A 22,703-nucleotide genomic window follows, 5' to 3' on the forward strand; every position below is an offset into this window, starting at 1 on the left:
GTCCGATCGGGGGGATGCGTGGGACGAGCTGGCCCTCCCCGACAAACCCCCATCTGGACCCCCACAGTGATGCCATTGGTAACAGCCTTAAGCTGTGTGACTGGAGCCAACACTGCCTGAAGCTGGGAGCGAAGGGATGCCAACTCAGCCCGCATCCAAACACAGCAGTTGCAGTCCCTATCCATGCTAAATATTGTTGTGCAAAGAACGTCTGAACTAATCTACAGAGAGCACAAACAATTCGACACAAAATTTAAATGTGATTCTTGAAGTGCACGCCCGAAAGATGATGGAACAAAATTCAAATGGTTATTAAAATACAAGATTGCCTAGTAAATGCAGTAATGCTGCTACTTGCGCACTGCTGACACACTGCTCAGCGGCAGGAGGAGACTACGCGATTTTACACTATTCAGGTACTAAAACGCGATGCTACAACTCTCAAATACTATAATAAACCTGAAATTTATGAATTAAACAATGCAAGTACACAAAAACATGCAAAGAAATTAAGGATTAAACTATGTAACAAATAAGTGAGCTAAGAGTATACGACTTGCTGCTGGCAGCTGCTTATCCAATGGCGGCAGGGAGCTGTAACTCACTTTGGAATCGCGGTACTGATGACCTTGCTGTTTGGTCCCATACTCTTCAATTAATCAATCAATGTCTGATCTTATGTCAGTATGCTACATTTTAACGGAATAGGTTTTCTATTCTGTGTAGAAGATTATGTCATATTTAAGTGTGGACATACTCTTGATTTGCACTTATGGTGTGATATGTGAATATAAGTGTTAAGAGATGAGGGACCAATGCAGGGGTTCCCAAACTTTTCCCCTGACAGAACACTTGGGGAATCCTGTCCCATGGATGGTACATCATGTTTAAGGTTAATAAAATTAATAAAATTTAAAAAAAGAGCATGAGATGAAGTGTTTTTACTTTTAAAATACACAATTCACTGAATATTTCTTGGAAGTTTAAACTGTTTCCCAACCTGACTCAAGCAAACTTTAAATTTGTGAGCATTTGTAACAACAGGGCCATGTTTCTTGAAACTTGCCTACCAATGTTTTGAACATTATGAAAAATTTAAGATGTGTGAAAAGCTGAGATCAAACCCAAACACTTCCTGCTCAGCCCACCAGATATTCAGGACCATTACTCTCGAGAAAAAGAATTTATCAAGGAGTTTGATTTTTCTATAGCCTCAGTGTGATTGGGGCACCTCTGTTAAATGTAGAAGATACAAAGAGAAACTGTCAGGTTGATGATGTGACATGACCTATGGGACATGCATAGAGGGCTCAACTGAAAGAGCAGTCATAATGAAAGGCATCTGGCTGTGCTTGAGCCTGGTTGGTATACCCTTTAAACTTACAAGAAATATTCAGTGAATTGTATATTCAAATAGTAAAAACATGTTATCTCATTCTCTTTTTTGTGTTATTACTTACATCCTTGTTCAGCATTACAGTTCCTCCTCTTTTGTTTGAGGTTTTGAAGGAAAATTACTGCACTGCATGTGTCACAGTGGTGGCTGAGTTGCAAGAATTGAGCTTGGTGTGAATGTAGCATTTTTATTTTATGTATAAACCTTGGGTTCTTATTTTTAGTTCAGAGTAATGTTTTAATATATGTGTTGATTGATTTTTCCATTAAGACATTTCAAGTTCATAATGTTTTCTAAACTCCGTCTCTGTTTTTAAATTTTTACAGTTACGCTGCTAGTTGACTATTTCCAAGGCATGCTTCATTTATGTATCTGGTTTTATAAATTGAGAACTTTGCTTTTGAATGTTATATTTCATTTTTGTCATGTTTTTGAATCTTAATCTGAAGATAAACCAATGCACACTTGAAGATAGATGCAAACTATCCTAAGAAAGGTTACGAATTTTCAAGAACTAACTTTAAATGATAAATCTACGCATATACTAACATCCCCTGCATATCAATCCTATAGAGATCATGGGTACAAGAGTGCATTAATTTCAGTATGCACTGAGGCATTTAAACATTCTTTTTTCTTCTTGTTTAGGGCGAGCAGCATAATACATGTCTGATAATAACATGATCATTAGAATAGAAGCAGCAAAATAGCTGCTTATAATAACAAATCTTTATTTATGACAGATACACTCCTGGAAATGGAAAAAAGAACACATTGACACCGGTGTGTCAGACCCACCATACTTGCTCCGGACACTGCGAGAGGGCTGTACAAGCAATGATCACACGCACGGCACAGCGGACACACCAGGAACTGCGGTGTTGGCCGTCGAATGGCGCTAGCTGCGCAGCATTTGTGCACCGCCGCCGTCAGTGTCAGCCAGTTTGCCGTGGCATACGGAGCTCCATCGCAGTCTTTAACACTGGTAGCATGCTGCGACAGCGTGGACGTGAATCGTATGTGCAGTTGCCGGACTTTGAGCGAGGGCGTATAGTGGGCATGCGGGAGGCCGGGTGGACGTACCGCCGAATTGCTCAACACGTGGGGCGTGAGGTCTCCACAGTACATCGATGTTGTTGCCAGTGGTCGGCGGAAGGTGCATGTGCCCGTCGACCTGGGACCGGACCGCAGCGACGCACGGATGCACGCCAACACCGTAGGATCCTACGCAGTGCCGTAGGGGACCGCACCGCCACTTCCCAGCAAATTAGGGACACTGTTGCTCCTGGGGTATCGGCGAGGACCATTCGGAACCGTCTCCACGAAGCTGGGCGACGGTCCCGCACACCGTTAGGCCGTCTTCCGCTCACGCCCCAACATCGTGCAGCCCGCCTCCAGTGGTGTCGCGACAGGCGTGAATGGAGGGACGAATGGAGACGTGTCGTCTTCAGCGATGAGAGTCGCTTCTGCCTTGGTGCCAATGATGGTCGTATGCGTGTTTGGCGCCGTGCAGGTGAGCGCCACAATCAGGACTGCATACGACCGAGGCACACAGGGCCAACACCCGACATCATGGTGTGGGGAGCGATCTCCTACACTGGCCGTACACCACTGGTGATCGTCGAGGGGACACTGAATGGTGCACGGTACATCCAAACCGTCATCGAACCCATCGTTCTACCATTCCTAGACCGGCAAGGGAACTTGCCGTTCCAACAGGACAATGCACGTCCGCATGTATCCCGTGCCACCCAACGTGCTCTAGAAGGTGTAAGTCAACTACCCTGGCCAGCAAGATCTCCGGATCTGTCCCCCATTGAGCATGTTTGGGACTGGATGAAGCGTCGTCTCACGCGGTCTGCACGTCCAGCACGAACGCTGGTCCAACTGAGGTGCCATGTGGAAATGGCATGGCAAGCCGTTCCACAGGACTACATCCAGCATCTCTACGATCGTCTCCATGGGAGAATAGCAGCCTGCATTGCTGCGAAAGGTGGATATACACTGTACTAGTGCCGACATTGTGCATGCTCTGTTGCCTGTGTCTATGTGCCTGTGGTTCTGTCAGTGTGATCATGTGATGTATCTGACCCCAGGAATGTGTCAATAAAGTTTCCCCTTCCTGAGACAATGAATTCACGGTGTTCTTATTTCAATTTCCAGGAGTGTAGTTTCGGCATTTGTCTCCATTGTCAAGTATACCTAGACTGATGTGACATCCGTATTATGTCATTAGCGGACTGTCTTACGTTTACCCCATCATATTAAAACAGTGACCGTTATAAGACAGTTCACTAATGACGTAATATGGATGTCACATCAGTCTACACGTACTTGACAATGGCGATAAATGTCAAAACGGTCTGTCATAAATAAATATTTGTTGTTATAAGCAGCTATTTTAGTGTATCTGTTCTAATAATTCAGACATTCTTCCCGTGCCCCATATGTAAATGGAACAAGAAGATGCCCTAATAACTGTTGAGAGTACCCTCTGCCATGCATTTCACTGAGCAGTTTGCAGATTATGGATGTAGATGTAGATGGTGAATTCGTTTGCTTCATGTGTTGATGTATGGAGAGTTTCTGAATAATTCATCATTTATCTTGCTGCCTTTTCCATCTTCCTATTCTGGATCCAGCACTTTGTCTGTTGAAGAAAGAATAGTAATAAGGATCGCAGAAAAGTTTATTTTGTTTGTGTGGACATTAATATGACAATTTGTTTTCGTGAGTATGTTTGTATTTGTCTTCCAGGGTATAAGACTATTTTATAGATTTATTTGTTGGATTTTGTATTTTAATTTAATATTTGTCATGGAATTGCATTTTCATTACTTGCAGGTGTGAAGAACTTGGCCTTCTTTCTCGTTGTACTGTCATTACTCCGCGAACTGCTGAAGAATATGAAGTCTTATATAAACATGAAGAAAGACATATAGAGATTCTCAAAGCAACAGAGAACTGTAAAGATGAGGAATCCCTAGAGAAGTTATCCTCCAAATACGATGCCATCTATATTCATCCAGTGAGTATGTCATAATTTTGAGTCCTATTTCTGTCGGTCTTAAGTAATCAGAGTTTATTGTCTATGTTATTCAAACTGTGATCAAGACATATACCTTTGATGCCTTGTCATAATCATTTTAAAACAATAGTTTAAAAGCTTCTCTGTGTTTAATGACTGCAGTTTAGTGTGTACATTTATATGTGGAAATAGAATGTATGAAGAAAGAAAACTAGGTAGGTACTTCTTTGTTCTAAGTAGCAGATTGAGAGATCCACACTTTACTAAAATTAATCCTAATGAAATTTCTTCTGAATTGTGCTACACTTAATTGCCACAAATAGGTGACAATATAATTCTAAGAAAAATGGTAGCCATCTGACTAGAAGTTGTACCACTCATTTACAAACCTTCTTGGTCTCAAGAGTCATTGTTCCTTTTCATGGCTCAGCTCCCTTCAACGTCTCCTATTTCAGGCCTTGAGCACACTCTATTCTCGTGGTCTTGACTCTCCAGTGATATTTCTGTGTCCCTCAGGATGGACCACTATTTGACTCAATAAAGGCTCAGCAGGATGCTGAGGATAGGGATATATAAACCCAATAACATTGTTTGTCTGTAGCCTAGCATTATTTTTTTACAGTGAGGTTTGTGTCATACCTCCCACCCCCCGATGACTTTCATATACTTATTTATTACTATGAATGTGTGAAAATTTAACAGTTTCTGTTACTTTATAAATACTACAGGCATTTTATTCTTTATTAAAATCTCAATCATTATATTATTTCTTGTAATTCCTGGGACAACCTTTTATTTCATTGACTGAGGTACTAAAATCAGCTTTGTTTTTCTCCTCTGAATGAAATGATGTGTTTTGTCCAATAGAAGTTATTTCTGTGAGTTTCTCTTTGTGTCATCCACTTGCTGCCAACTATGTCCACATATTTAAAATGTTGAGTTTGTGATGCCAGAGCTGTACAGAGGCAGCTTGCAGTTTATTGCACTTCCACTGCAAAGAGTTGATACCTAGCTGTTCTACAGTACTTGTCGACAGAATCAATAAGGAAAAATAATTTCAATATTTGTGACACAATTATAACTCGAGAAGAGTATCTTCATGTCTTCTCTCTCCATTTGCTATTTTGAAACTTCTAGCAAATTAAAACTGTACCAACCAGGACTCAAGACCCAGAATGCCGCCTTGGGCGGCAGTGCTTGTACTGACTGATCTATCCATCCTGAACTCATGACTTGAACTCACAACTTTAGTTGTGGAACTTCCTGGCAGATTAAAACTGTGTGCCGGACCGAGACTCGAACTCGGGACCTTTGCCTTTCGCAGGCAAGTGCTCTACTAACTGAGCTACCCAAGCACAACTCACACCCTGTCCTCACAGCTTTACTTCTGTCAGTATCTCATCTCCTACCTTCCAAACTTTACAGAAGCTCTCCTGCAAACCTTGCAGAACTAGCACTCCTGAAAGAAGTAAAGCTGTGAGGATGGGGCGTGAGTCGTGCTTGGTAGAGCACTTGCTCGCGAAAGACAAAGGTCCCGAATTCGAGTATTGGTCCGGCACACAGTTTTAATCTGCCAGGAAGTTTCATATCAGCGCAAACTCCGCTGCAGAGTGAAAATCTCTTTCTGGGAACTTCAGTTGTATTTATGTTTTATTTGTTTTAACATGATTAGATTAGGACTGTCAGCCCTCCTCTTACATCATATTAGGGTTTTACGTATAGAATCCTTTCTAAATCATGGTTACTTTAAAAAAAAATGATGTTACTTTTAAGTGGATGCATTGTGTTGAAATTATAGTAATAAAATGAAAAATTGATGTATCTAATGCCATTTGGAATAGTAGTTCTGATTAAGAACTAATAGTGATGAGATGGCTGCTGCTGCTGCTGCTGCTGCACACATCATTAGCTGTCATTTGAGATTGGAGTTGTTATTTAGTTCTCTGGTATTGTGAGAAATATCATTCCAGAATCAGGTTCCTGCTGCTAAAAGAACTTGGAGAAGGCAACTGAGTGGTCTAATTGTATAGAAAAGCTTTATCTTGGTGAAAGTGGATCTTTCTACTGTTTAGCCAAGAGTATCAAGGCCGAGAAGACATATGAGGGATTGTATACATCAATAAGAAAGTAAAAAAGACAACGTATGTGGGAATTAGTGCACTTGCTTGCACTTAGCCAACATAGCTGTGAACATTATCTTGAAATATAATAAAAGTTTAATGTTGTAGATATATTGTACGTAGACCTACATCACCAGCCAGAATCTGGAAGAGCAGTGACTTTTTTTTGAAGTGGCCTTGCAGAATAACACTGCTGTAATCAATAGCTGGAAATACAAGCATTTGTAAAAGTTAGGTTTCTTCTTCAGGTGAAAAAGAGTTTTTTTATATATATTTTATGAGGGTGTAGAGAGATGCCAATGCTTTCTTGCACTTCATTGCTCTACAGTTTAGACTTTCATCTGTTATCACTCCTACACTATTTGCTGTGGGTAAGTAATTTATATTTGTCCCACTTAGGATCCCCTTCATGAGTCATGGACCTTGTTGAGATGGGGTGGTTTGCATGCCTTATTGATACAGATAGCTGTACTGCAGCTATAACCACAATGGGGGGGGGTTCTGTTGAGAGGCCAGACTAACTTGTGGTTCCGGAACGGGGCAGCAACCTTTTCAGTTGGAGCAACAGCCTATCAGTTGACTGGTCTGATCTTGCCCCATTAACCAGCAGGGCTTTGTTATTTTAGTACTGCAAACAGTTCAGAAGGAAAGGAGCAAAAGCCATTATTTTTCCAAAGTCCTTGCAGTTCCACTACAAGGCATAATGATGATGGTATCCTCGTGGATAAATATTCTGGAGGTGAAATAATTCCCGCCATTCGGATCTCTGGTCTGGGATGTTGCATTGGGAAAAACAAAGCTAGCAATCTGGGGACCACAATGTGTAATGTTTGATCCCTTAATGGGCTAGGTAGGTCGGAGAATTAAAAAAATAAATGTTCAGGTTGAAATTAGATTCTGAAAGGAGCAAAAGCCATTATTTTTCCAAAGTCCTTGCAGTTCCACTACAAGGCATAATGATGATGGTATCCTCGTGGATAAATATTCTGGAGGTGAAATAATTCCCGCCATTCGGATCTCTGGTCTGGGATGTTGCATTGGGAAAAACAAAGCTAGCAATCTGGGGACCACAATGTGTAATGTTTGATCCCTTAATGGGCTAGGTAGGTCGGAGAATTAAAAAAATAAATGTTCAGGTTGAAATTAGATATAGTTGGAATTAGTGAAATGCAGTGGCAAGAAGAAAAGAACTTCTGATGAGGTGAGTTAGGGGTTGTAAATATGAAAGCAATAAGGGTAAATGCAGGAATAGGTGTGGTGGTGGTGGTGGTGATGATGATGATGATGATGATGATGATGAATAAGAAAGTAGGAATGCAGATAATTTACAAAGAACAGCATGTTGAACACATTATAATAGCAAAGATGGACATGTAGCCTTCATCTGCATAGTAGTATAAGTTATATGCTTAATAACTACACAAATGATGAGAAAATTGGAAGAATGTATGATGAGATAAATTTTCTGCCCCCTGAACTATCAGAATAATAATTCTGATAGTTCAGGGGGGCAAAAAATTTTATAACGATGGGTGGATTGGAATATGATAGTAGGGTAAAGAAGAAAAGGAAAAGTGATAACAGAACATGTTCTTGGGCAACAGAATTTCTAAGAATGTAGTCCAGCCAAAAATGTCAAAAGTTTTCTCTGGATGTAGAAATGCTACAGACATAATTTTGGATTTATTATTTCTAAGGTAAGTTGCTTGTTTCTCTGAAACGATAACTGATCTTCTACAAACTTTTCTTCTTCCAGTTTTTCCATGCATCTGTGAATAACTCTTATCAGTGTGTCACAAACATGACTTACTAAACTGTCAACACCTTCCTTTGGTGGAAGTGGAACTATTCTGTTTCACTTGAAGTCTGAGGGTATTTCATCTGTATCATATCTTACATATCAAGTGGAATAGTTTTGTCATAGGAGGCTCTCCCAAGAATCTCAAAAATTCTGAGGGAGTGTCATCTACTCCAGAAACCTTGTTTCGACATAGGTCTCATAATGACCAATCAAATTCTTCTTGCAGTATCACATCTTGCACCTCATCTTCTTGTACTTCCTCTTCCCTTTCTATATTATCATCTTCACGTTTAGTAGCCCTTCTGTATACTCCTTCTACCTTTCAGCTTTCTTTTGTTTGCTTAGTACTGACTGGCCATCTGAGCCCTTGAAATTTGTACACGAGGTACTCTTTCTCAAAATGTCTCTAATTTTGCTATAGGCAGCATCTACCTTTTCCCTAGTCAAGTCATCTTGTGCTGTCTTGCCTTTGTCCATCAGATATTTTTGCCTTGCATTTTGCACTTCTCGACATGTCATTTGTTAGATGTCTGTGTCCTGTTTTGCTTGCTTCATTTTTGTATCTTCTTTCTTGAATTAAGTTCAGTACATCCTGTGTTATCCATGGACTTCTACTGAGCCTTGTCTTTTTGCCTAGTTGATCCTCTGTTGCCTTCACCGTTTCTCATCTCTCAAAACTGCCCATCTCACCTTCTGCATTCCTTTCCTCTATTCATCAAATTGATATCTATTACTTCCTTTGAAACTCTCAACAACCTCTGGTTCTTTCAGTTTTATCACATCTCCTTATTTTCCTATATTTCTCCAATTTTTGGAATTTTAATATGGAGATCACACTTGCACCTGAAATGTTTAACAGTTTAAATTCTGGTTTTCAAAGCTGCCTTACAATTACATTTTTTCACAAAAAATTTTATTTCATGATTCTTTGGAAGAAGGCCTTTTGGCCGAAAGCTTAAGTGTATAGCAATCTTTTTGTTGTGCCTGTCTGCTACTAAAGGTCTCCTATATGTAGTGTATAGCAATCTATCCTTTCTCTAATTATGTTGAAAGTTTTTATGAATATCTTTGTGACCCATGAATGTTATTGCATCTTTTCCAGTTTTATGTATCATAAGAATTCTATTACTGATATTGCTAACAATATATGATTAATATTTACTTTGTTTTATGGATACGTAGTTCCAATATTTATTTGCACTTATGCTCCACAAATATCTCTTCCACAGGTTAATATCTAGTAAATTGTGAGACAGAAATGCTGGCCATCGTGTCGTCTGAGAAGGTAAAGTATCATTACTGTCAATAGGCCCATACAAAAATATGTGACACTATCCTAGCTTTTTGAAATAATAGTTCCTTCCCTGGCGAGCATAGAAAGGAGGTAGAGGAAAGTTAAAATTGAAGGGCAGGTCACTCAGAATCCTGGCTAACTTTTTTCTTTCCTGAGCTTTCCCCCCCTTTCCTCCCCTAGCAAGGAACTGTTATTTATGAAAGCCAGGATACCATTGTGTGTTTTTATGTACATCTGTTGGCAGTAATGATATTCCGCCTCCTGAAGGTAGACTCTGGCCAGCAGTTCTGTCTCAGAATTTATAGTTTTTTTTTCTTTTGTTAGATATATCTAGTAATTCTGTCAAACTTTTGTAGAGTACATACCAACTTTCATTACTGGCTGCTGGCTGTGCTATTGAAATTGTTGATGCAGTATGCAGAAAGAAGATTCAAAATGGAATGGCAATTGTCAGGTATGAACACCTTGAATTGGTTTTGGAAACTGAGCTTTCATTACTTCAGACAGTATGTGACACTTGACATCTTTGGTAAAACATAAAGTTTTGTGGAAATCTGTCATACTGTCACCACATTTCTGAGTTAACCAATGCCTTCTTTTTTATACATGTGAATTGTACATACGTACATTTTGAACTTCATATGTATATTTTTTCTAGACAAAAGCACAAAAGTGAGGTGATACACAGTACACTCACTGTAAATGATGATAAATATTTAATCAAAAACAGCAGTTAAGCTATCAGTGCAGGAAAAGAGTTATTTCTGTTTTGCTTGGGCTTTTAAGTCAGAGATAACAAAAATCAGTTCACTAGCTCTAACAGTGGAAAATCCAGTATGGAATGTAACAATATTATGAAAGGGAAAGTTGCTACTAACCGTATAGTGGAGATGCTGAGTTGCACGACAAAAACACTGTCACAAATAAAGCTTTTGGCCAGTAAGGCATTTGTCAAAAATAGACGACTCTCTCTCTCTCTCTCTCTCTCTCTCTCTCTCTCTCTCTGTCTCTCTCTCTCTCTCTCTCTCTCTCTCTCTCTGTCTCTCTGTCTCTCTCTCTCTTTCTCTTACTCTTACTCTTACTCTCACTCACACAAATGCAAGTCACATAGACGACCGCAATCTCAGACAACTGAAACCACACTTGGGAGTTTTTGGCATTCTGCGGTATTTCCTGCACTGCACTATTTACAATTGCCTTTCTTAACTCTTGAGTTAAGGAAACGCTGCAGAATGCCAAAGACTGCCAAGTGCAGATGCGAAATGAAGCCTGTCGACACCCACCACTACTAGCAAGAAGGGAAGGAGCAGATTATGTAAAGAAACACCAATAACTAAGGAAGATGTATGTAAATAAAAGCGAAACGCATCTGGTGTAATTCTTTTTAATTAGACTGCAGTCAGTTCAAGACAGATAACCTATAGTAACAACAGTTTTGTTATTGTGAAATACATTTTGGTGGTATTGTTTCTGTCCCTAAATGTCTCTCTCTGAATTCAGAATATTTCTAAATGCATGTTTCAGGGATTTGAATGAAAGATGTTTTGTGACTTACCTTAGTCTGTAACCCTTCCAAAACCCTGTTCAGGAAAATTAGGATAAATTCTTAATTGTGCTTAACTTTAAGACACTACTATAGGACGGTAATACCAGTTGAAAAAATGTTATCCACAGAAGAGTGACCTGTATATAGCAGTTGACTAGAAAAACTACCTCCAAACTGTGTGTGTGTGTGTGTGTGTGTGTGTGTGTGTGTGTGTGTGTGTGTGTGTGTGTTTTAGCATTTCTATAAAATTATCTTCTCAACCTGTTAAGTGTTCCAGGTGGTGCTACAGTGTGCATCTATGACAGATTCCTCTGTTTTGTGTAGATTAGGTGTATTGAACTTTACTAGGCCTCCTACTTCTGTTCGGGAGTGGTCAGGAACACAATAACCATAATCTCGCGTATGCCTTACTGGAATGATGCAGTGTGTTATCTAGTGTTCTTTAAGCATCTGGCTTGGCTGGAACATTATCCTATCCACGATAAGGTTAGTAGTCATGATACAGAACTGGAAGAAGAGTAGTTAATATTTTGGATCAAAATGGTTTGTTCACAAAAGAGGGAATTTGTCTAATCAAGAACTAAGCCTCACTAAAAAAAGTATTCTAAAATCTCCTTTCCCCCATTTGTCATAAAGAAGTCAAAAAATTAGAATTATTTGCAAATAAGAAACACAGTTCCATTCCACAGAAGAAAGAGAGCTGTAGGTATATTGTAATTACTGTCTATTATAGTGACTGTCCCAGTAGCGATGAAAATATGGTGATTAAAAATAAACACTAAAATTGCAAAATCAGGGAAGATAACAAATGATGAAATGTAATTTCTTGTGAATATACAGCAACACCTTGAAATATTTTTTCCGTAAATGTTTTTTTTTTCTCTCTTAAATAAAAGTTCAGCTTCAGTATGTCAACAAAATCGTATAATCATAATTTTAATATTTTTAGGTCCTATAGTTACGACACTTTAACTGCACATGCACGTGACTTATCTAGCAAATCCTAAAACATATAATAGTGCGACAACTTTTCACTGACTCGGTAGGCATTCATTTTAAAGTTGCATGTTAAATCATGAAATGGTGTTTCCTTTTAAAGGCAGAATTCAGAGTGAAGAAGAACTAGTTCACATTCAAATTTTGCTTTATTCCACCAAAAGACTAAAATATGATTACATGAAAAGGAAAAATCCTAAAATATTGTCCTTTATTTCTTGAATGAAATAATCAAGAATTGTAGTTTGCTTTTTCCTGCCAGCAAAAGATCATTAGAAAAAGTTGTTGCTCTATTTGGTTGATATTAGCTAGAATCAACTCATTTACACTGAATGGGGAAAAATAGTTTACGACATCTGAAACAAAACTTGGAGCAGCTGACTCATCCTCTTTGTACACCCCCGCCCCCCAACCTTTCACTAGCCGTGCTTGGTTCTTTATTAAAGTATCAGACAGTCACTTACATCTACCTAATGCGCAAAAGTCTGGCTGTCAGCATCACAGCAACGTCGTAAAATGTCACACTTGTATTGACAGCCTTCAGGGAAATCATCATCTTCAGAAACTATATATGACGGTAGTATCTGTTACCGAAAGAACACATACCGTGGATGACCATGCAGCTTTGCTAGAAATGAAATGATAATTAAATAGACACCCTAGCTGCAAACAGGCGTTGATATACTTCACTGGGGACATGTTGAAAATGTGTACCCCGACCGGGACTCGAACCCGTGATCTCATGCTTACATGGATAGAGCATCTGCCATGTAAGCAGGAGATCCCGGGTTCGAGTCCCGGTCGGGGCACACATTTTCAACATGTCCCCAGTGAAGTATATCAACGCCTGTTTGCAGCTAGGGTGTCTATTTAATTATCATTCCATTTCTTCAGAAACTGTTACTGACGCAAAGGGAGCAGGGTTCAACAGAGTCTGTTGTGCTACAGCATTCCCAGCAGCAACAAAAATATGCATAGCGTGTAGATTCTCACTACATCCTTTCTTTTGAGAACCTTTACAAAACAGCCATTTTTACTTAGCTTTCACAGGAAGAATTATGCTTAGATGTAGAAGCTGCAGTTGACTTTGTACAGTTACCAGGAAGAAACATCAACATTTGTTGAAGAATGTCGTTGCCTTTGGATGTGAAATGGTATACATTAGTAATGAGAACCATCTTGGTTCCTTAAGTCCTAAGAAACTTTGTGCAAATTTGAGTAGTCAGCCTGGCAGCGATAACAAAATCACAAAATTATAGGTGTACGGTAGTGTTGTTATGTTATAGATCGTCTGGGTGTTTAAAATGTTCCCATTATTAATAGCTGAAACGTTTTGCTTTCTTTTCCCTCTTCTTGACATTTTTCCGTCTAGGCAGATTAGGCCTGTGTGTTTGATTGAAATAAGATCCCAGTTCCATTATAATTGAAAATATTTGTGCACTCAAATCCGTCTTCAGCCATGGCAAAATATTCGTCTTGCAATTTTCAATACTCTTGAAGTCTACTCCTCACTTTTTCCACACAAATTTTGGTAAAAGAGGTTAAGACACTTTGTGATGGTTTAGCGGATCTTCTCCTGTGATAAATTTTGCGTTTCATGAAGCTGTCTTATTTATAGGAGGATGGTTTCTAAGTCCTTAAGGGCCTATACACCTTCAGTTTAGCTGTACGACTTATTATGTGTGACATCATATTTGAGCAATAAGCTGTCTGCGTGTATCATGTTAAGCAACTTTGCAATTCCTTCAGAAAATTGTTCAATTTTCACAGTCTATTCTATTCGTTACCAGTCACCTGAACCTCAACCTGCTGCCATCGTTACCTCCATGCAAAAGTAGATACACTTTCCAGTTTTCTTGAAGATTTCTGGAATCTTCATGAATATTGGGATACAGTGTATGTTTCATGCTCCAATTATGACTGCTTACAGTGTTTTAATATATAAAAACTAAAAGCTTCTGGAGCCTAATGTGATTCTTGATGCTGTAGTGAAGAAAATAAAGAACTGTCAATCTGCTTTTTGAAAAGAATTGCGGAAGCAATATACCCGCAACCACACAACAAACTGCAGCTCCTCTTCTTTTCTGTTCCCCATTGTCACTTGATCATCACAAATGCTGCACAGAACCCCAGAATTAAGAGAACTGAGGGGAAAACAGAATGTTGTGTACACTACTTACTTTCAGATAAATGTACATGTTTTAAATGGAACAGATAGCTGCACAGTTAAACTAAAGTGTGTTGACCCCCTTTAAATGACGAAGCCTGAATGTTCTCCCTTTTTAATGCAGATGGGCATTGAATTTCAGGACTCAGGAATGCCTGCAAATTTTTCAGTGTATACTGCACAAAGAAAACTGTACCAGATTGTAACTCTTTGTCATGACAAAGAGTTTAATATTCTGATCATCACCCTCAGGGGCCCAGCATTCATTTGCTGGGTGTGGGCTTGGGCTTGGTGACCGTGGGGTTTCTAAGCTGGTGACTAGTGAGTGCTACCAGTTCTCTGTATTGTAAGCTCTGGGCATGCTTCAGTTACAACTGTACAGTGTAGCAGTGGAGCGTAGTGTGTCATAGGTAATGGGGAACTTGGCTTGAATGTCTGTGGATGGTAACCCCTCACTCTTGAGGTTTGTTGCGTGACCTAATGCATGGCTGTCAAGGTGGAACAATCATTAGCAGACCGATATGCAACAAGTGGTTGCGGAATAGGACACTGTTGTTCAAAACCTCAAGTTCCCAACAACCAACTAACCTGCAGAAAACCAAAAGCCTTGAGGAATATGTCATGGAGACTGAGCTCCATACCACCTTGAACAGCAGCAAAGGTGCTGGTGACATGCAGGGATCTGGTCTACATTCCCAAAGATGAACTGAAAGCTGAAAGAGTCCAAGAAGGCATTGTTGACTTCCGAAATATAATGAAAAAGATGAATGGCAATCTGGTTAAGACAGATTCATTTATACTTGCTTTCAATAGCATAAACTTTGAGAGCATGTCAAGACAGGTTTCTTTTTGCTAAGCATATGGCTGTGTTTCCCTAAACTAGTGTATGCTCTAGTTATTCACGTCTGTAGTAGGGACTACAGTGTCTTTCTTGAAGAAAGGAAGAGCGAAGAGATAAAAACAACAAAACACATTGTGTATGGTGAATCCAAAAAATCTAGAAGACCATGCATCTACCTATGGTCGCTGCCTCCTTTGCTTCAGTTCTTAAACAACCAGTCCAAAAATCTGATGCTTCCAAAAAATGGAGGTTGCTAGTGTCAGTAGTAGTATGTGCATTTGTCAATGTACTTGTGCTGCTGCAACTATTTAGAAGCCTCTATCTCCCCCTAGAATGTAAGAAACGGGTGTAGCTCTGAAGCCTACCCAGGGCAAAAAAATCAAAGGCAAAGTGCCAACCATTGAGTCAGACAGTCTGACAGTGTCGACATTATCCTCTTTGACATCTCTCATGAGCCTTCTTCAGAGCTGATGGACCTTCATGTCGACATGGGGCAATCATCTCACCCCAATACTGTCTCCGCCCACTATAGGCTCCCCTCACCATTGGAAAGACAGGATGAAAATGCTACACCTGTGATAAAGGGCACCCAGACCACAATGGTACAGGTGCAGGACACGTGGAGAGATTGAAACTCTTAGCACAGGATCACCCCCTGTGCTTGTGTTCGCATTTTAAAGCATATGATACCCTGTAATGTGGAGCTGTGCCCTCCATCACAAGGATGACCTGACTGAGGAAAGGGTCAAGGGAGCAGTCGTTGTGTTTGTACACACACCACTCCCTTTCTCTCTCCCTGGCTACTGATCTGCAAGTAGTTGCAGTTGAAATTTGCGCATGTCAGAGGATCACAGTTTGCTCAATGTTCAGTGGTAAGTACTGATGATCTTCATTCCAGTGACCATTTTCCACTCTGGGTTGACCTATAGGATGGCACTCTCTCCGAAAAGACACAGTAATGATAGATGATCCGCAGGACCAACTGGACACTGTTCAGTCAGCTGGCTGTGTTTGAACGATGCCACAGTATGCATGAGTGGGTGGACCACATCACACGAGTGATCTACCAAGCCGCTGACTTCTCCATCCTAAAGCCCGTTTGTCATCTTAGGAGGCCACATTTTCAGGTTTTCGTTGGTGGACTTCGTTTAGTAATCCAGGTCAGGTGTGTGGTGGTTTAAGTGCTGCCCAGCGGCTGAAAATCTCGCAGCCTTTCACATAGAAAGTGCAAAGGCTCGACACATCATCCAGGGGAGCAAGGAAAGGTCATGGCAAGAATTCTTGGACCCTATCAACTGTTCTGCTTGTTCTGCTACAGTACTGTAAGCCATCAGGAGGATTTCTGGTAAAGACATTCAGCTACCTGTAGCAGCATTGTTGAATCAGGAGTGTCTACAAACACCACATCATGCAAGCAGTGGCAGAGCATTTTGTAACTACTACTGCCACTGCCAGCCAGGATCTAGCGTTCTGTTATTCCAAAGCCAGCATGGTAAGGAGTGAGTTGGACTTACAGTCCAACACTTTAGTGTGCTGCAACTGCCCATTCTCCATGAGGGAGTTGATTTGGCACTGAATGACGCTCCTGATACTGCACCTGTTCTTGACCAAATCCGATACAGCATGCTGTGGACCCTTGAAACATGCATCTTATAATGCTTTAATTTGATATGGCAGACAGGCCACTTCCCAAACTCATGGAGAGAGGCAATTTTGATACCTCTCCTCAAACCAGGAAAGGACCAAATGTGGCCCAGTAGTTACGGGAGTGTTGCATTGACAAGCTGTGTAGGAAAAACCTTGGAGCAAATGGTTAACCATCATCTGGTGTTGATGTTAGAGACCAGGCAGCCCCTGAGTCACTTTCAGTGTGGATTCAGAAGGTGTCAATCCACTGTAAACAACCTGAGCCTGCTAGATATGATTATCCAGAAGGCTTTCCTATGTAAACAGCGCTGTGTAGGTAGGTGTATTCTTTGATAGTAGTAAGGCATACTACATTACGTGGAGTCACATTATTCAATGGTAGCTCCACCAGTGGAGCTTCTGTGGCCATTTCCCCACCTTGATTTCATCCTTATTATCAAATTGCATTTTCAATACAGAGCTGGTGAGGTGCTGCCAAATAGTTTCAAGCAGGAGAATGCTATTCCTCAGAGCAGTGTTTTAAGTGTTAACCTCTTTGTCACAGCCATAAGCAGTAACACATCTGTGGTAAGGAGTCCTGTGCAGTGCTCCTTATTTGTGGATGATTTTGCAGTTTTTTCTTCCTCCCCCAATATTGCCACAACAACTTGTCAGTTGCAACTTACAGTGAAGAGGCCGGAGGAGTAGTCAACACAGACTGGTTTTACATTTTCTTCAGAGAAATCCATGTGTGTTTATCTTAATCGTTCTTGTCGTATTTTTAATTTACCTGAATTGTGTGTGTGGAACACCATCCTCCCTGTTAGACTCTGTGGTTTTTGGGCCTCATTTTTGATTACAGACTGTCATGGTTACCACACGCAAAGGACCTGAAGGCCAAGGCCCAGAAAATATTGAACATTTTGAAGTGTTTTAACCACAGGCCTTCGGGTGCAGACAGGGTGCGACTGCTCCAGTTTTATAGGGCTTTCGTGCGATTAGGGCTGGACTATGGGTGCACAGTGTATGGGCCAGCGAGGCCTTTGTTACTGAAGGTCGTTGACACTGTACACCGTGAGGGGATCAGGTTGGTCATGCGCACTTATAGGATTAGCCCCTTACCCTGTCTATGTGCCGAGGCTGGTGAACCATCAATAGCCATCCAGCGGCAGCTTCCCGAAGGACAACAGTTGTGTTAGTTCCTCGCTACTCCAACTTCCCCAGTGTAACATACCGTTTGCTCATCCAGCAATGGAACATTTCTTTACCAATCGTCTACTGGCAATGAGGATGTTTGGGATGTGTCTGAAGTGTGTGCTGGAGTCCCTTGGTGTGGGGCATGTAAAGGCTTAAACCTGGGGTTTTAACCAACTGCCACCCTGCTTATTGCAGAGGCCGAGAGTAATTTTAGATGTAGTGCAGTACGGCAGAGGTGGCACTCCTGCGTATATTTGTAATACATTAGTCTTAAATAAGCACCTTAACTCTGCAGCTGTATTTACATGGGGATTCCATTGGTTGCTCAATTATTTTCCCTGTTCGTGTCCTCAGGTCCGACTGCCTCAAGGCTTACTGTCTATGACTTGGAATTGTACACAATATTGTGGGCACTGGAGCAGATGAGACGTGTTTTGAGTTCTAAATTCCCTGTCTGTTCTGATTCCCCGAGTGCCCTTCACTCGCTCCAATGCTTGTTTCCAGCAGATAAAGTTGCTCAGAATATCCAGGATGCCCTCTTCCAAGTACAGAGACAGGGGAAGGAGATGTCTTTCTGCTGGGTGCCAGGGCACATGGGTCTTGCAGGGAATGAAAAGGTGGATGTAGCAGCCAAGGTGGTGTGTCGCATTCCTCAGTTAGTTTAGTGTGCTGTCCCTCTGCATGCTGTCACCTTGCTGTTGATGTACAGGGTCATGTGTCGATGGGAGGATGAACGGCAGGAAGTGATAGACAGTATGCTCCGTCTAGTGAAGCCCACAACATGGTTGTGGTATACCTCCTTCCAGCCATGTAGATGGGATGAGGTCCTCCTTACTCGTCTTCGCATAGGCCACAGCCCTATGATGCATGGCTTTTTGCTCCAGCAAGAGGACCATCCAATGCGTGGTACTTGTGGTGTACAGATCACAGTGTGCCACATTTTATTAGACTGTGTTTTGTTTTCAGACCAGAGGGCAGAGGCAGATTTGTTCAACAGATGTGCCCTCCATTTTAAGTGACCTACAAATGGGTGTGGTTAGAATTTTAAAGTGTTGTGAATTGAGCCGCATGTTTCCTAATATTTAGTGATATGGTGTTAATGTGGTAGCAAGGTGACTGGCTCACCCATGTTTTTGAAAGGTTTCAGCTGGTCTCATTTCTGTATGCCAGTGTTTTAGCTGCTCTGTCATTTTACTAACATTTTAATCCCTCGTATAGCACTTTTTACCCTTTTTTTGTCATAAGTTGTGTTGTCTGAGTGTCACTTTGTAGTTTCATCCTTACTGTGTGCAACAATTTTAGTGATTTTATCCACATTTGTTTCTTTTACTATGTGCAAGGGCACTGATAACTTTGCTGTTGTGTGCACATAAACTCGGAAAAAAGAAACAAAACATACACACACACACACACACACACACACACACACACACACACACACACACACACACACACACATATATATATTCCGATTATCTTCAGAATGCTTTTTTTGGTTGCCATAACTTCACAAAACTTTTACAATGTAGAATTCAGCACTTTAATAGAACACACAGTGCGATCAACTTATGCACTGGGACCTAATGGCAATGTCTCCTATGATGCCACATCACAACATGCCTGCAGAAATTGGAATTTGTTTGTAATTATTGACCAGATATTATGACAATCTTATTGGCAATTAGAATTTATTGTGAATTATTCTCTGTTAGAAGTTTATTGCAGTTCATTTGAAAATGGGTTTTAGTTTCATAACAGAATTTCGTTGCGAACTGTTTGGTTGTTTGATTTGGGGGAGGAGACCAAACATTGAGGTCATTGGTTCCATTGGATTAGCGAAGGAAAGGGAAGGAAGTTGGCTGTGCCTTTTCAAAGGTACCATCCCATCATTTTCCTGTATAAATTTAGGGAAAATCATGGAAAACCCAAACCAGGATGGCCAAACGTGGGCTTGAACTGTCATCCTCCCGAATGTGAGTCCAGTGTGCTAACCATGGCGCCACCTTGCTCGGTGAACTGCTATTCTTCAAAAGAGGATGTTATGTTTAAGCTGGCTTTGTTAAAACTAAATTTCAGTAAAATAGTTCTTATGGAAATTTCCTTGGGACTGACAGAAACATTTGTTAAAGGCAGGAATTCCTTAAAAGTGGCTCTGTTAATGTGGTATTTTACTGTAATACAGTCTTGTATGCTGCAAGTTTGTTTGTCCAGCCCATGTTTCATGGCCAAATGAAACTGTGTTTCCTGAGACTTTTTCAAGTCTCAATCATCTATGATGCATATGTGCAGATGGCAGCGACGAATGAAAATTTGTACCAAGGCCAGAATTTGAACGTAGGTCTCCTGCTCACTAGGCAGAAGCGCTAACCCCTGTGCCAATCTGGCACACTGACTTTGCACAACTGCATGTCTCGCTCCTTGATCCAAATTTCCATTCATGCCTCAACCCACTTGATATTCCTCCTGACTCAAACATAATTGCAAAGTCTGTCCAACTGTATTGGAATAGCAGCTCAGTCTAGTGATCAGGATCCCCGGTTTCAAATCTGGGCCGTGGTACAGAAATTCATTTGTTTCTTCAGTCTGCATATATACGTCATAGATGTGTGAGGCTTGAAAAGGTTATTGGAACTGTATAGTTTAATTTGATTAAAGCACCTATTCCCTGGTTTCAGGCAGAATCCCCCATTTTGTGTGATGCTGAGGTGCTGTTCCGATATAGCTGGAGAGCCTGTGAAATGCTATTCCAGTTTGGGGGGAGGGGGATACAAAGTGGACATAGGTGTGAATGGTAATTTGGATCATCTGCCTAGTGGGCAGGGGAGCTGGTTTTGAATTTCGACCTTTGTACAGATTCGTTACTTCAGTCTACACACACACACACACACACACACACACACACACACACACACACACACACAAAATCAACCTGACTGATAGTGGGTCTGCACAACTGATTGCAACTCGCTGGACCTGACTGGTCAGGTTGACAACCTCACTTGCCCATCACCTCTTTAGCCCACAGGGTTGCAAACTGAGATTAATTACTGGGCAAGCCTCGTGTTCTGTGTCAGGTCTGCATGATATTAAGTTCTTTGCTACATCTTTGTGGGAAATTCATAATACAAACAAAATCAGCTGTGGGATTTCATCCTGTCTGCCATCTGGTTACTGCCTCTCCATTTATTACAATCCTAATCAGTGACTATTGAGTATTTAGGTCTAGGCAGTGGGGGATTGTATACCAATATTTATTAAACCACAAACATTCATACAGTTTACAGGAAGAACATGTCTTAAAATCCCAGTCTGCTTAGTTAGCTGGAATCAGGCCATCCATATTCAAAGAAGAGAGAGTCAGAAACAAGTATGTACAGTTACAGCTCATAGATTATTTCGGCCTAAGTTTGTTTTGTGCCTGTTCACCAATAATATGGTCAACCTGCCGAATATCTGAAGTACTTGGCATCCACAAGGTTAAAAGGGCAACAAACTGTGGTTACTGTTCAATGTCCTAGCCACAGTGAGGGACTTCGCCTATTGCACATGGAGCTCACTGCATAAGTAATGGTGGTACAATTGTCAGCTCACGGGCCCTCGCATGATAATAGTAGTCTCTGGTCCAATGTGATCTCGTATTCAGAGTGATTACCAGTAGTATTGTTAGACATCCAGTTATGGGAGACACTTTTGTTATACATATTGTTATTCTATCAGAAACTGGTGTGGCCACTTGGCATAACACATTCTGTGCAGAAAGGTACCAGACGCAACAACTACTTGAAAAACTGTGGGGCTGTGATGGAATGAGATAATCTGTTTTTCATTATTTACCCCTGTTCTTATGTCCCTTTAGAGAAAATTTTCATGAGTTGCAACATTACTGTAAAGCAGTATCATTAAAAATTTAAATTAAAAAGATATTTCACATTTCCAAGAAATTTGGGTGGGGTAGGGGGAGGGACACCAGGATTTTATACAGTAATTTGGAGGTGTTTATCAAAGTCTGGGTAGAAATCCCTTTGAAACACCTCGGCAACAAATTACATATTCACAATATTTATCCATATTGGCATTGGAGTATCATTAGCACTTTGCTTTTTATTCTTCAGAGTAAAGCGTGTTTTCAGATTGTGCAGCATTTCGATTGTAGATTGTATTTTACTGATCCTGTTGTCTACATAGCAGCTTATGCATAAGACATTGGACAAGTCAAGTTATAAATATACAGGCTGAAAGTCATTTCAAGGCATACATATTTAAGCTTACAATAATACACTTTACACGTAAGTATCTATATAACACATTTCATAAATTTAAATATTCTTCAATGGAGTAAAAGCAGTGATGCTGTAAATATGACTTTAGAAATTTTCCAAATGTATTGACCTCAGTGATAGCTTTTACTATGTTTTCAGGAAGTTTGTTATAAAGCTTAACTCCCATTTGAAAAGTACCTTTTTGGCACAGTGCTGTGCTGATTTGAGTCATATGTAAGTTTCTGTTTTGTCTGGTAAAGTGCTCATGTATATCACAGTTTTTTTGCAGTCTCTGGTCCTTGCCTATTACATTTAATTTAAATAACAAAAGGGTTTCCATAATGTATACACATGGTAATGGAGGAATACCAGATTTCTTAAACAGGGGTTTACAAGAGTCTCTAGGCTTGCACCCAAACAAGATTCTAATGG

The 22,703-nt window shown here is 40.6% G+C and overlaps 1 protein-coding gene across 5 annotated transcripts in view; it reads left to right on the forward strand.

Moving 5' to 3' along the window:
* LOC126259559 (histone deacetylase 6) overlaps positions 1–22,703 on the forward strand; it is a 339,218-nt gene that overhangs the window by 77,354 nt on the left and 239,161 nt on the right. For all 5 annotated transcript variants that reach the window (XM_049956465.1, XM_049956456.1, XM_049956474.1 and 2 more), the window contains 2 exons: positions 4,241–4,424; positions 9,996–10,093. In XM_049956465.1, coding sequence (XP_049812422.1) covers positions 4,241–4,424; positions 9,996–10,093 — 282 coding nt within the window. The remainder of the gene's footprint in view (positions 1–4,240; positions 4,425–9,995; positions 10,094–22,703) is intronic.

Source organism: Schistocerca nitens, chromosome 1, assembly GCF_023898315.1.
Source record: "Schistocerca nitens isolate TAMUIC-IGC-003100 chromosome 1, iqSchNite1.1, whole genome shotgun sequence".
Taxonomy (NCBI): Eukaryota; Metazoa; Arthropoda; class Insecta; order Orthoptera; family Acrididae; genus Schistocerca; species Schistocerca nitens.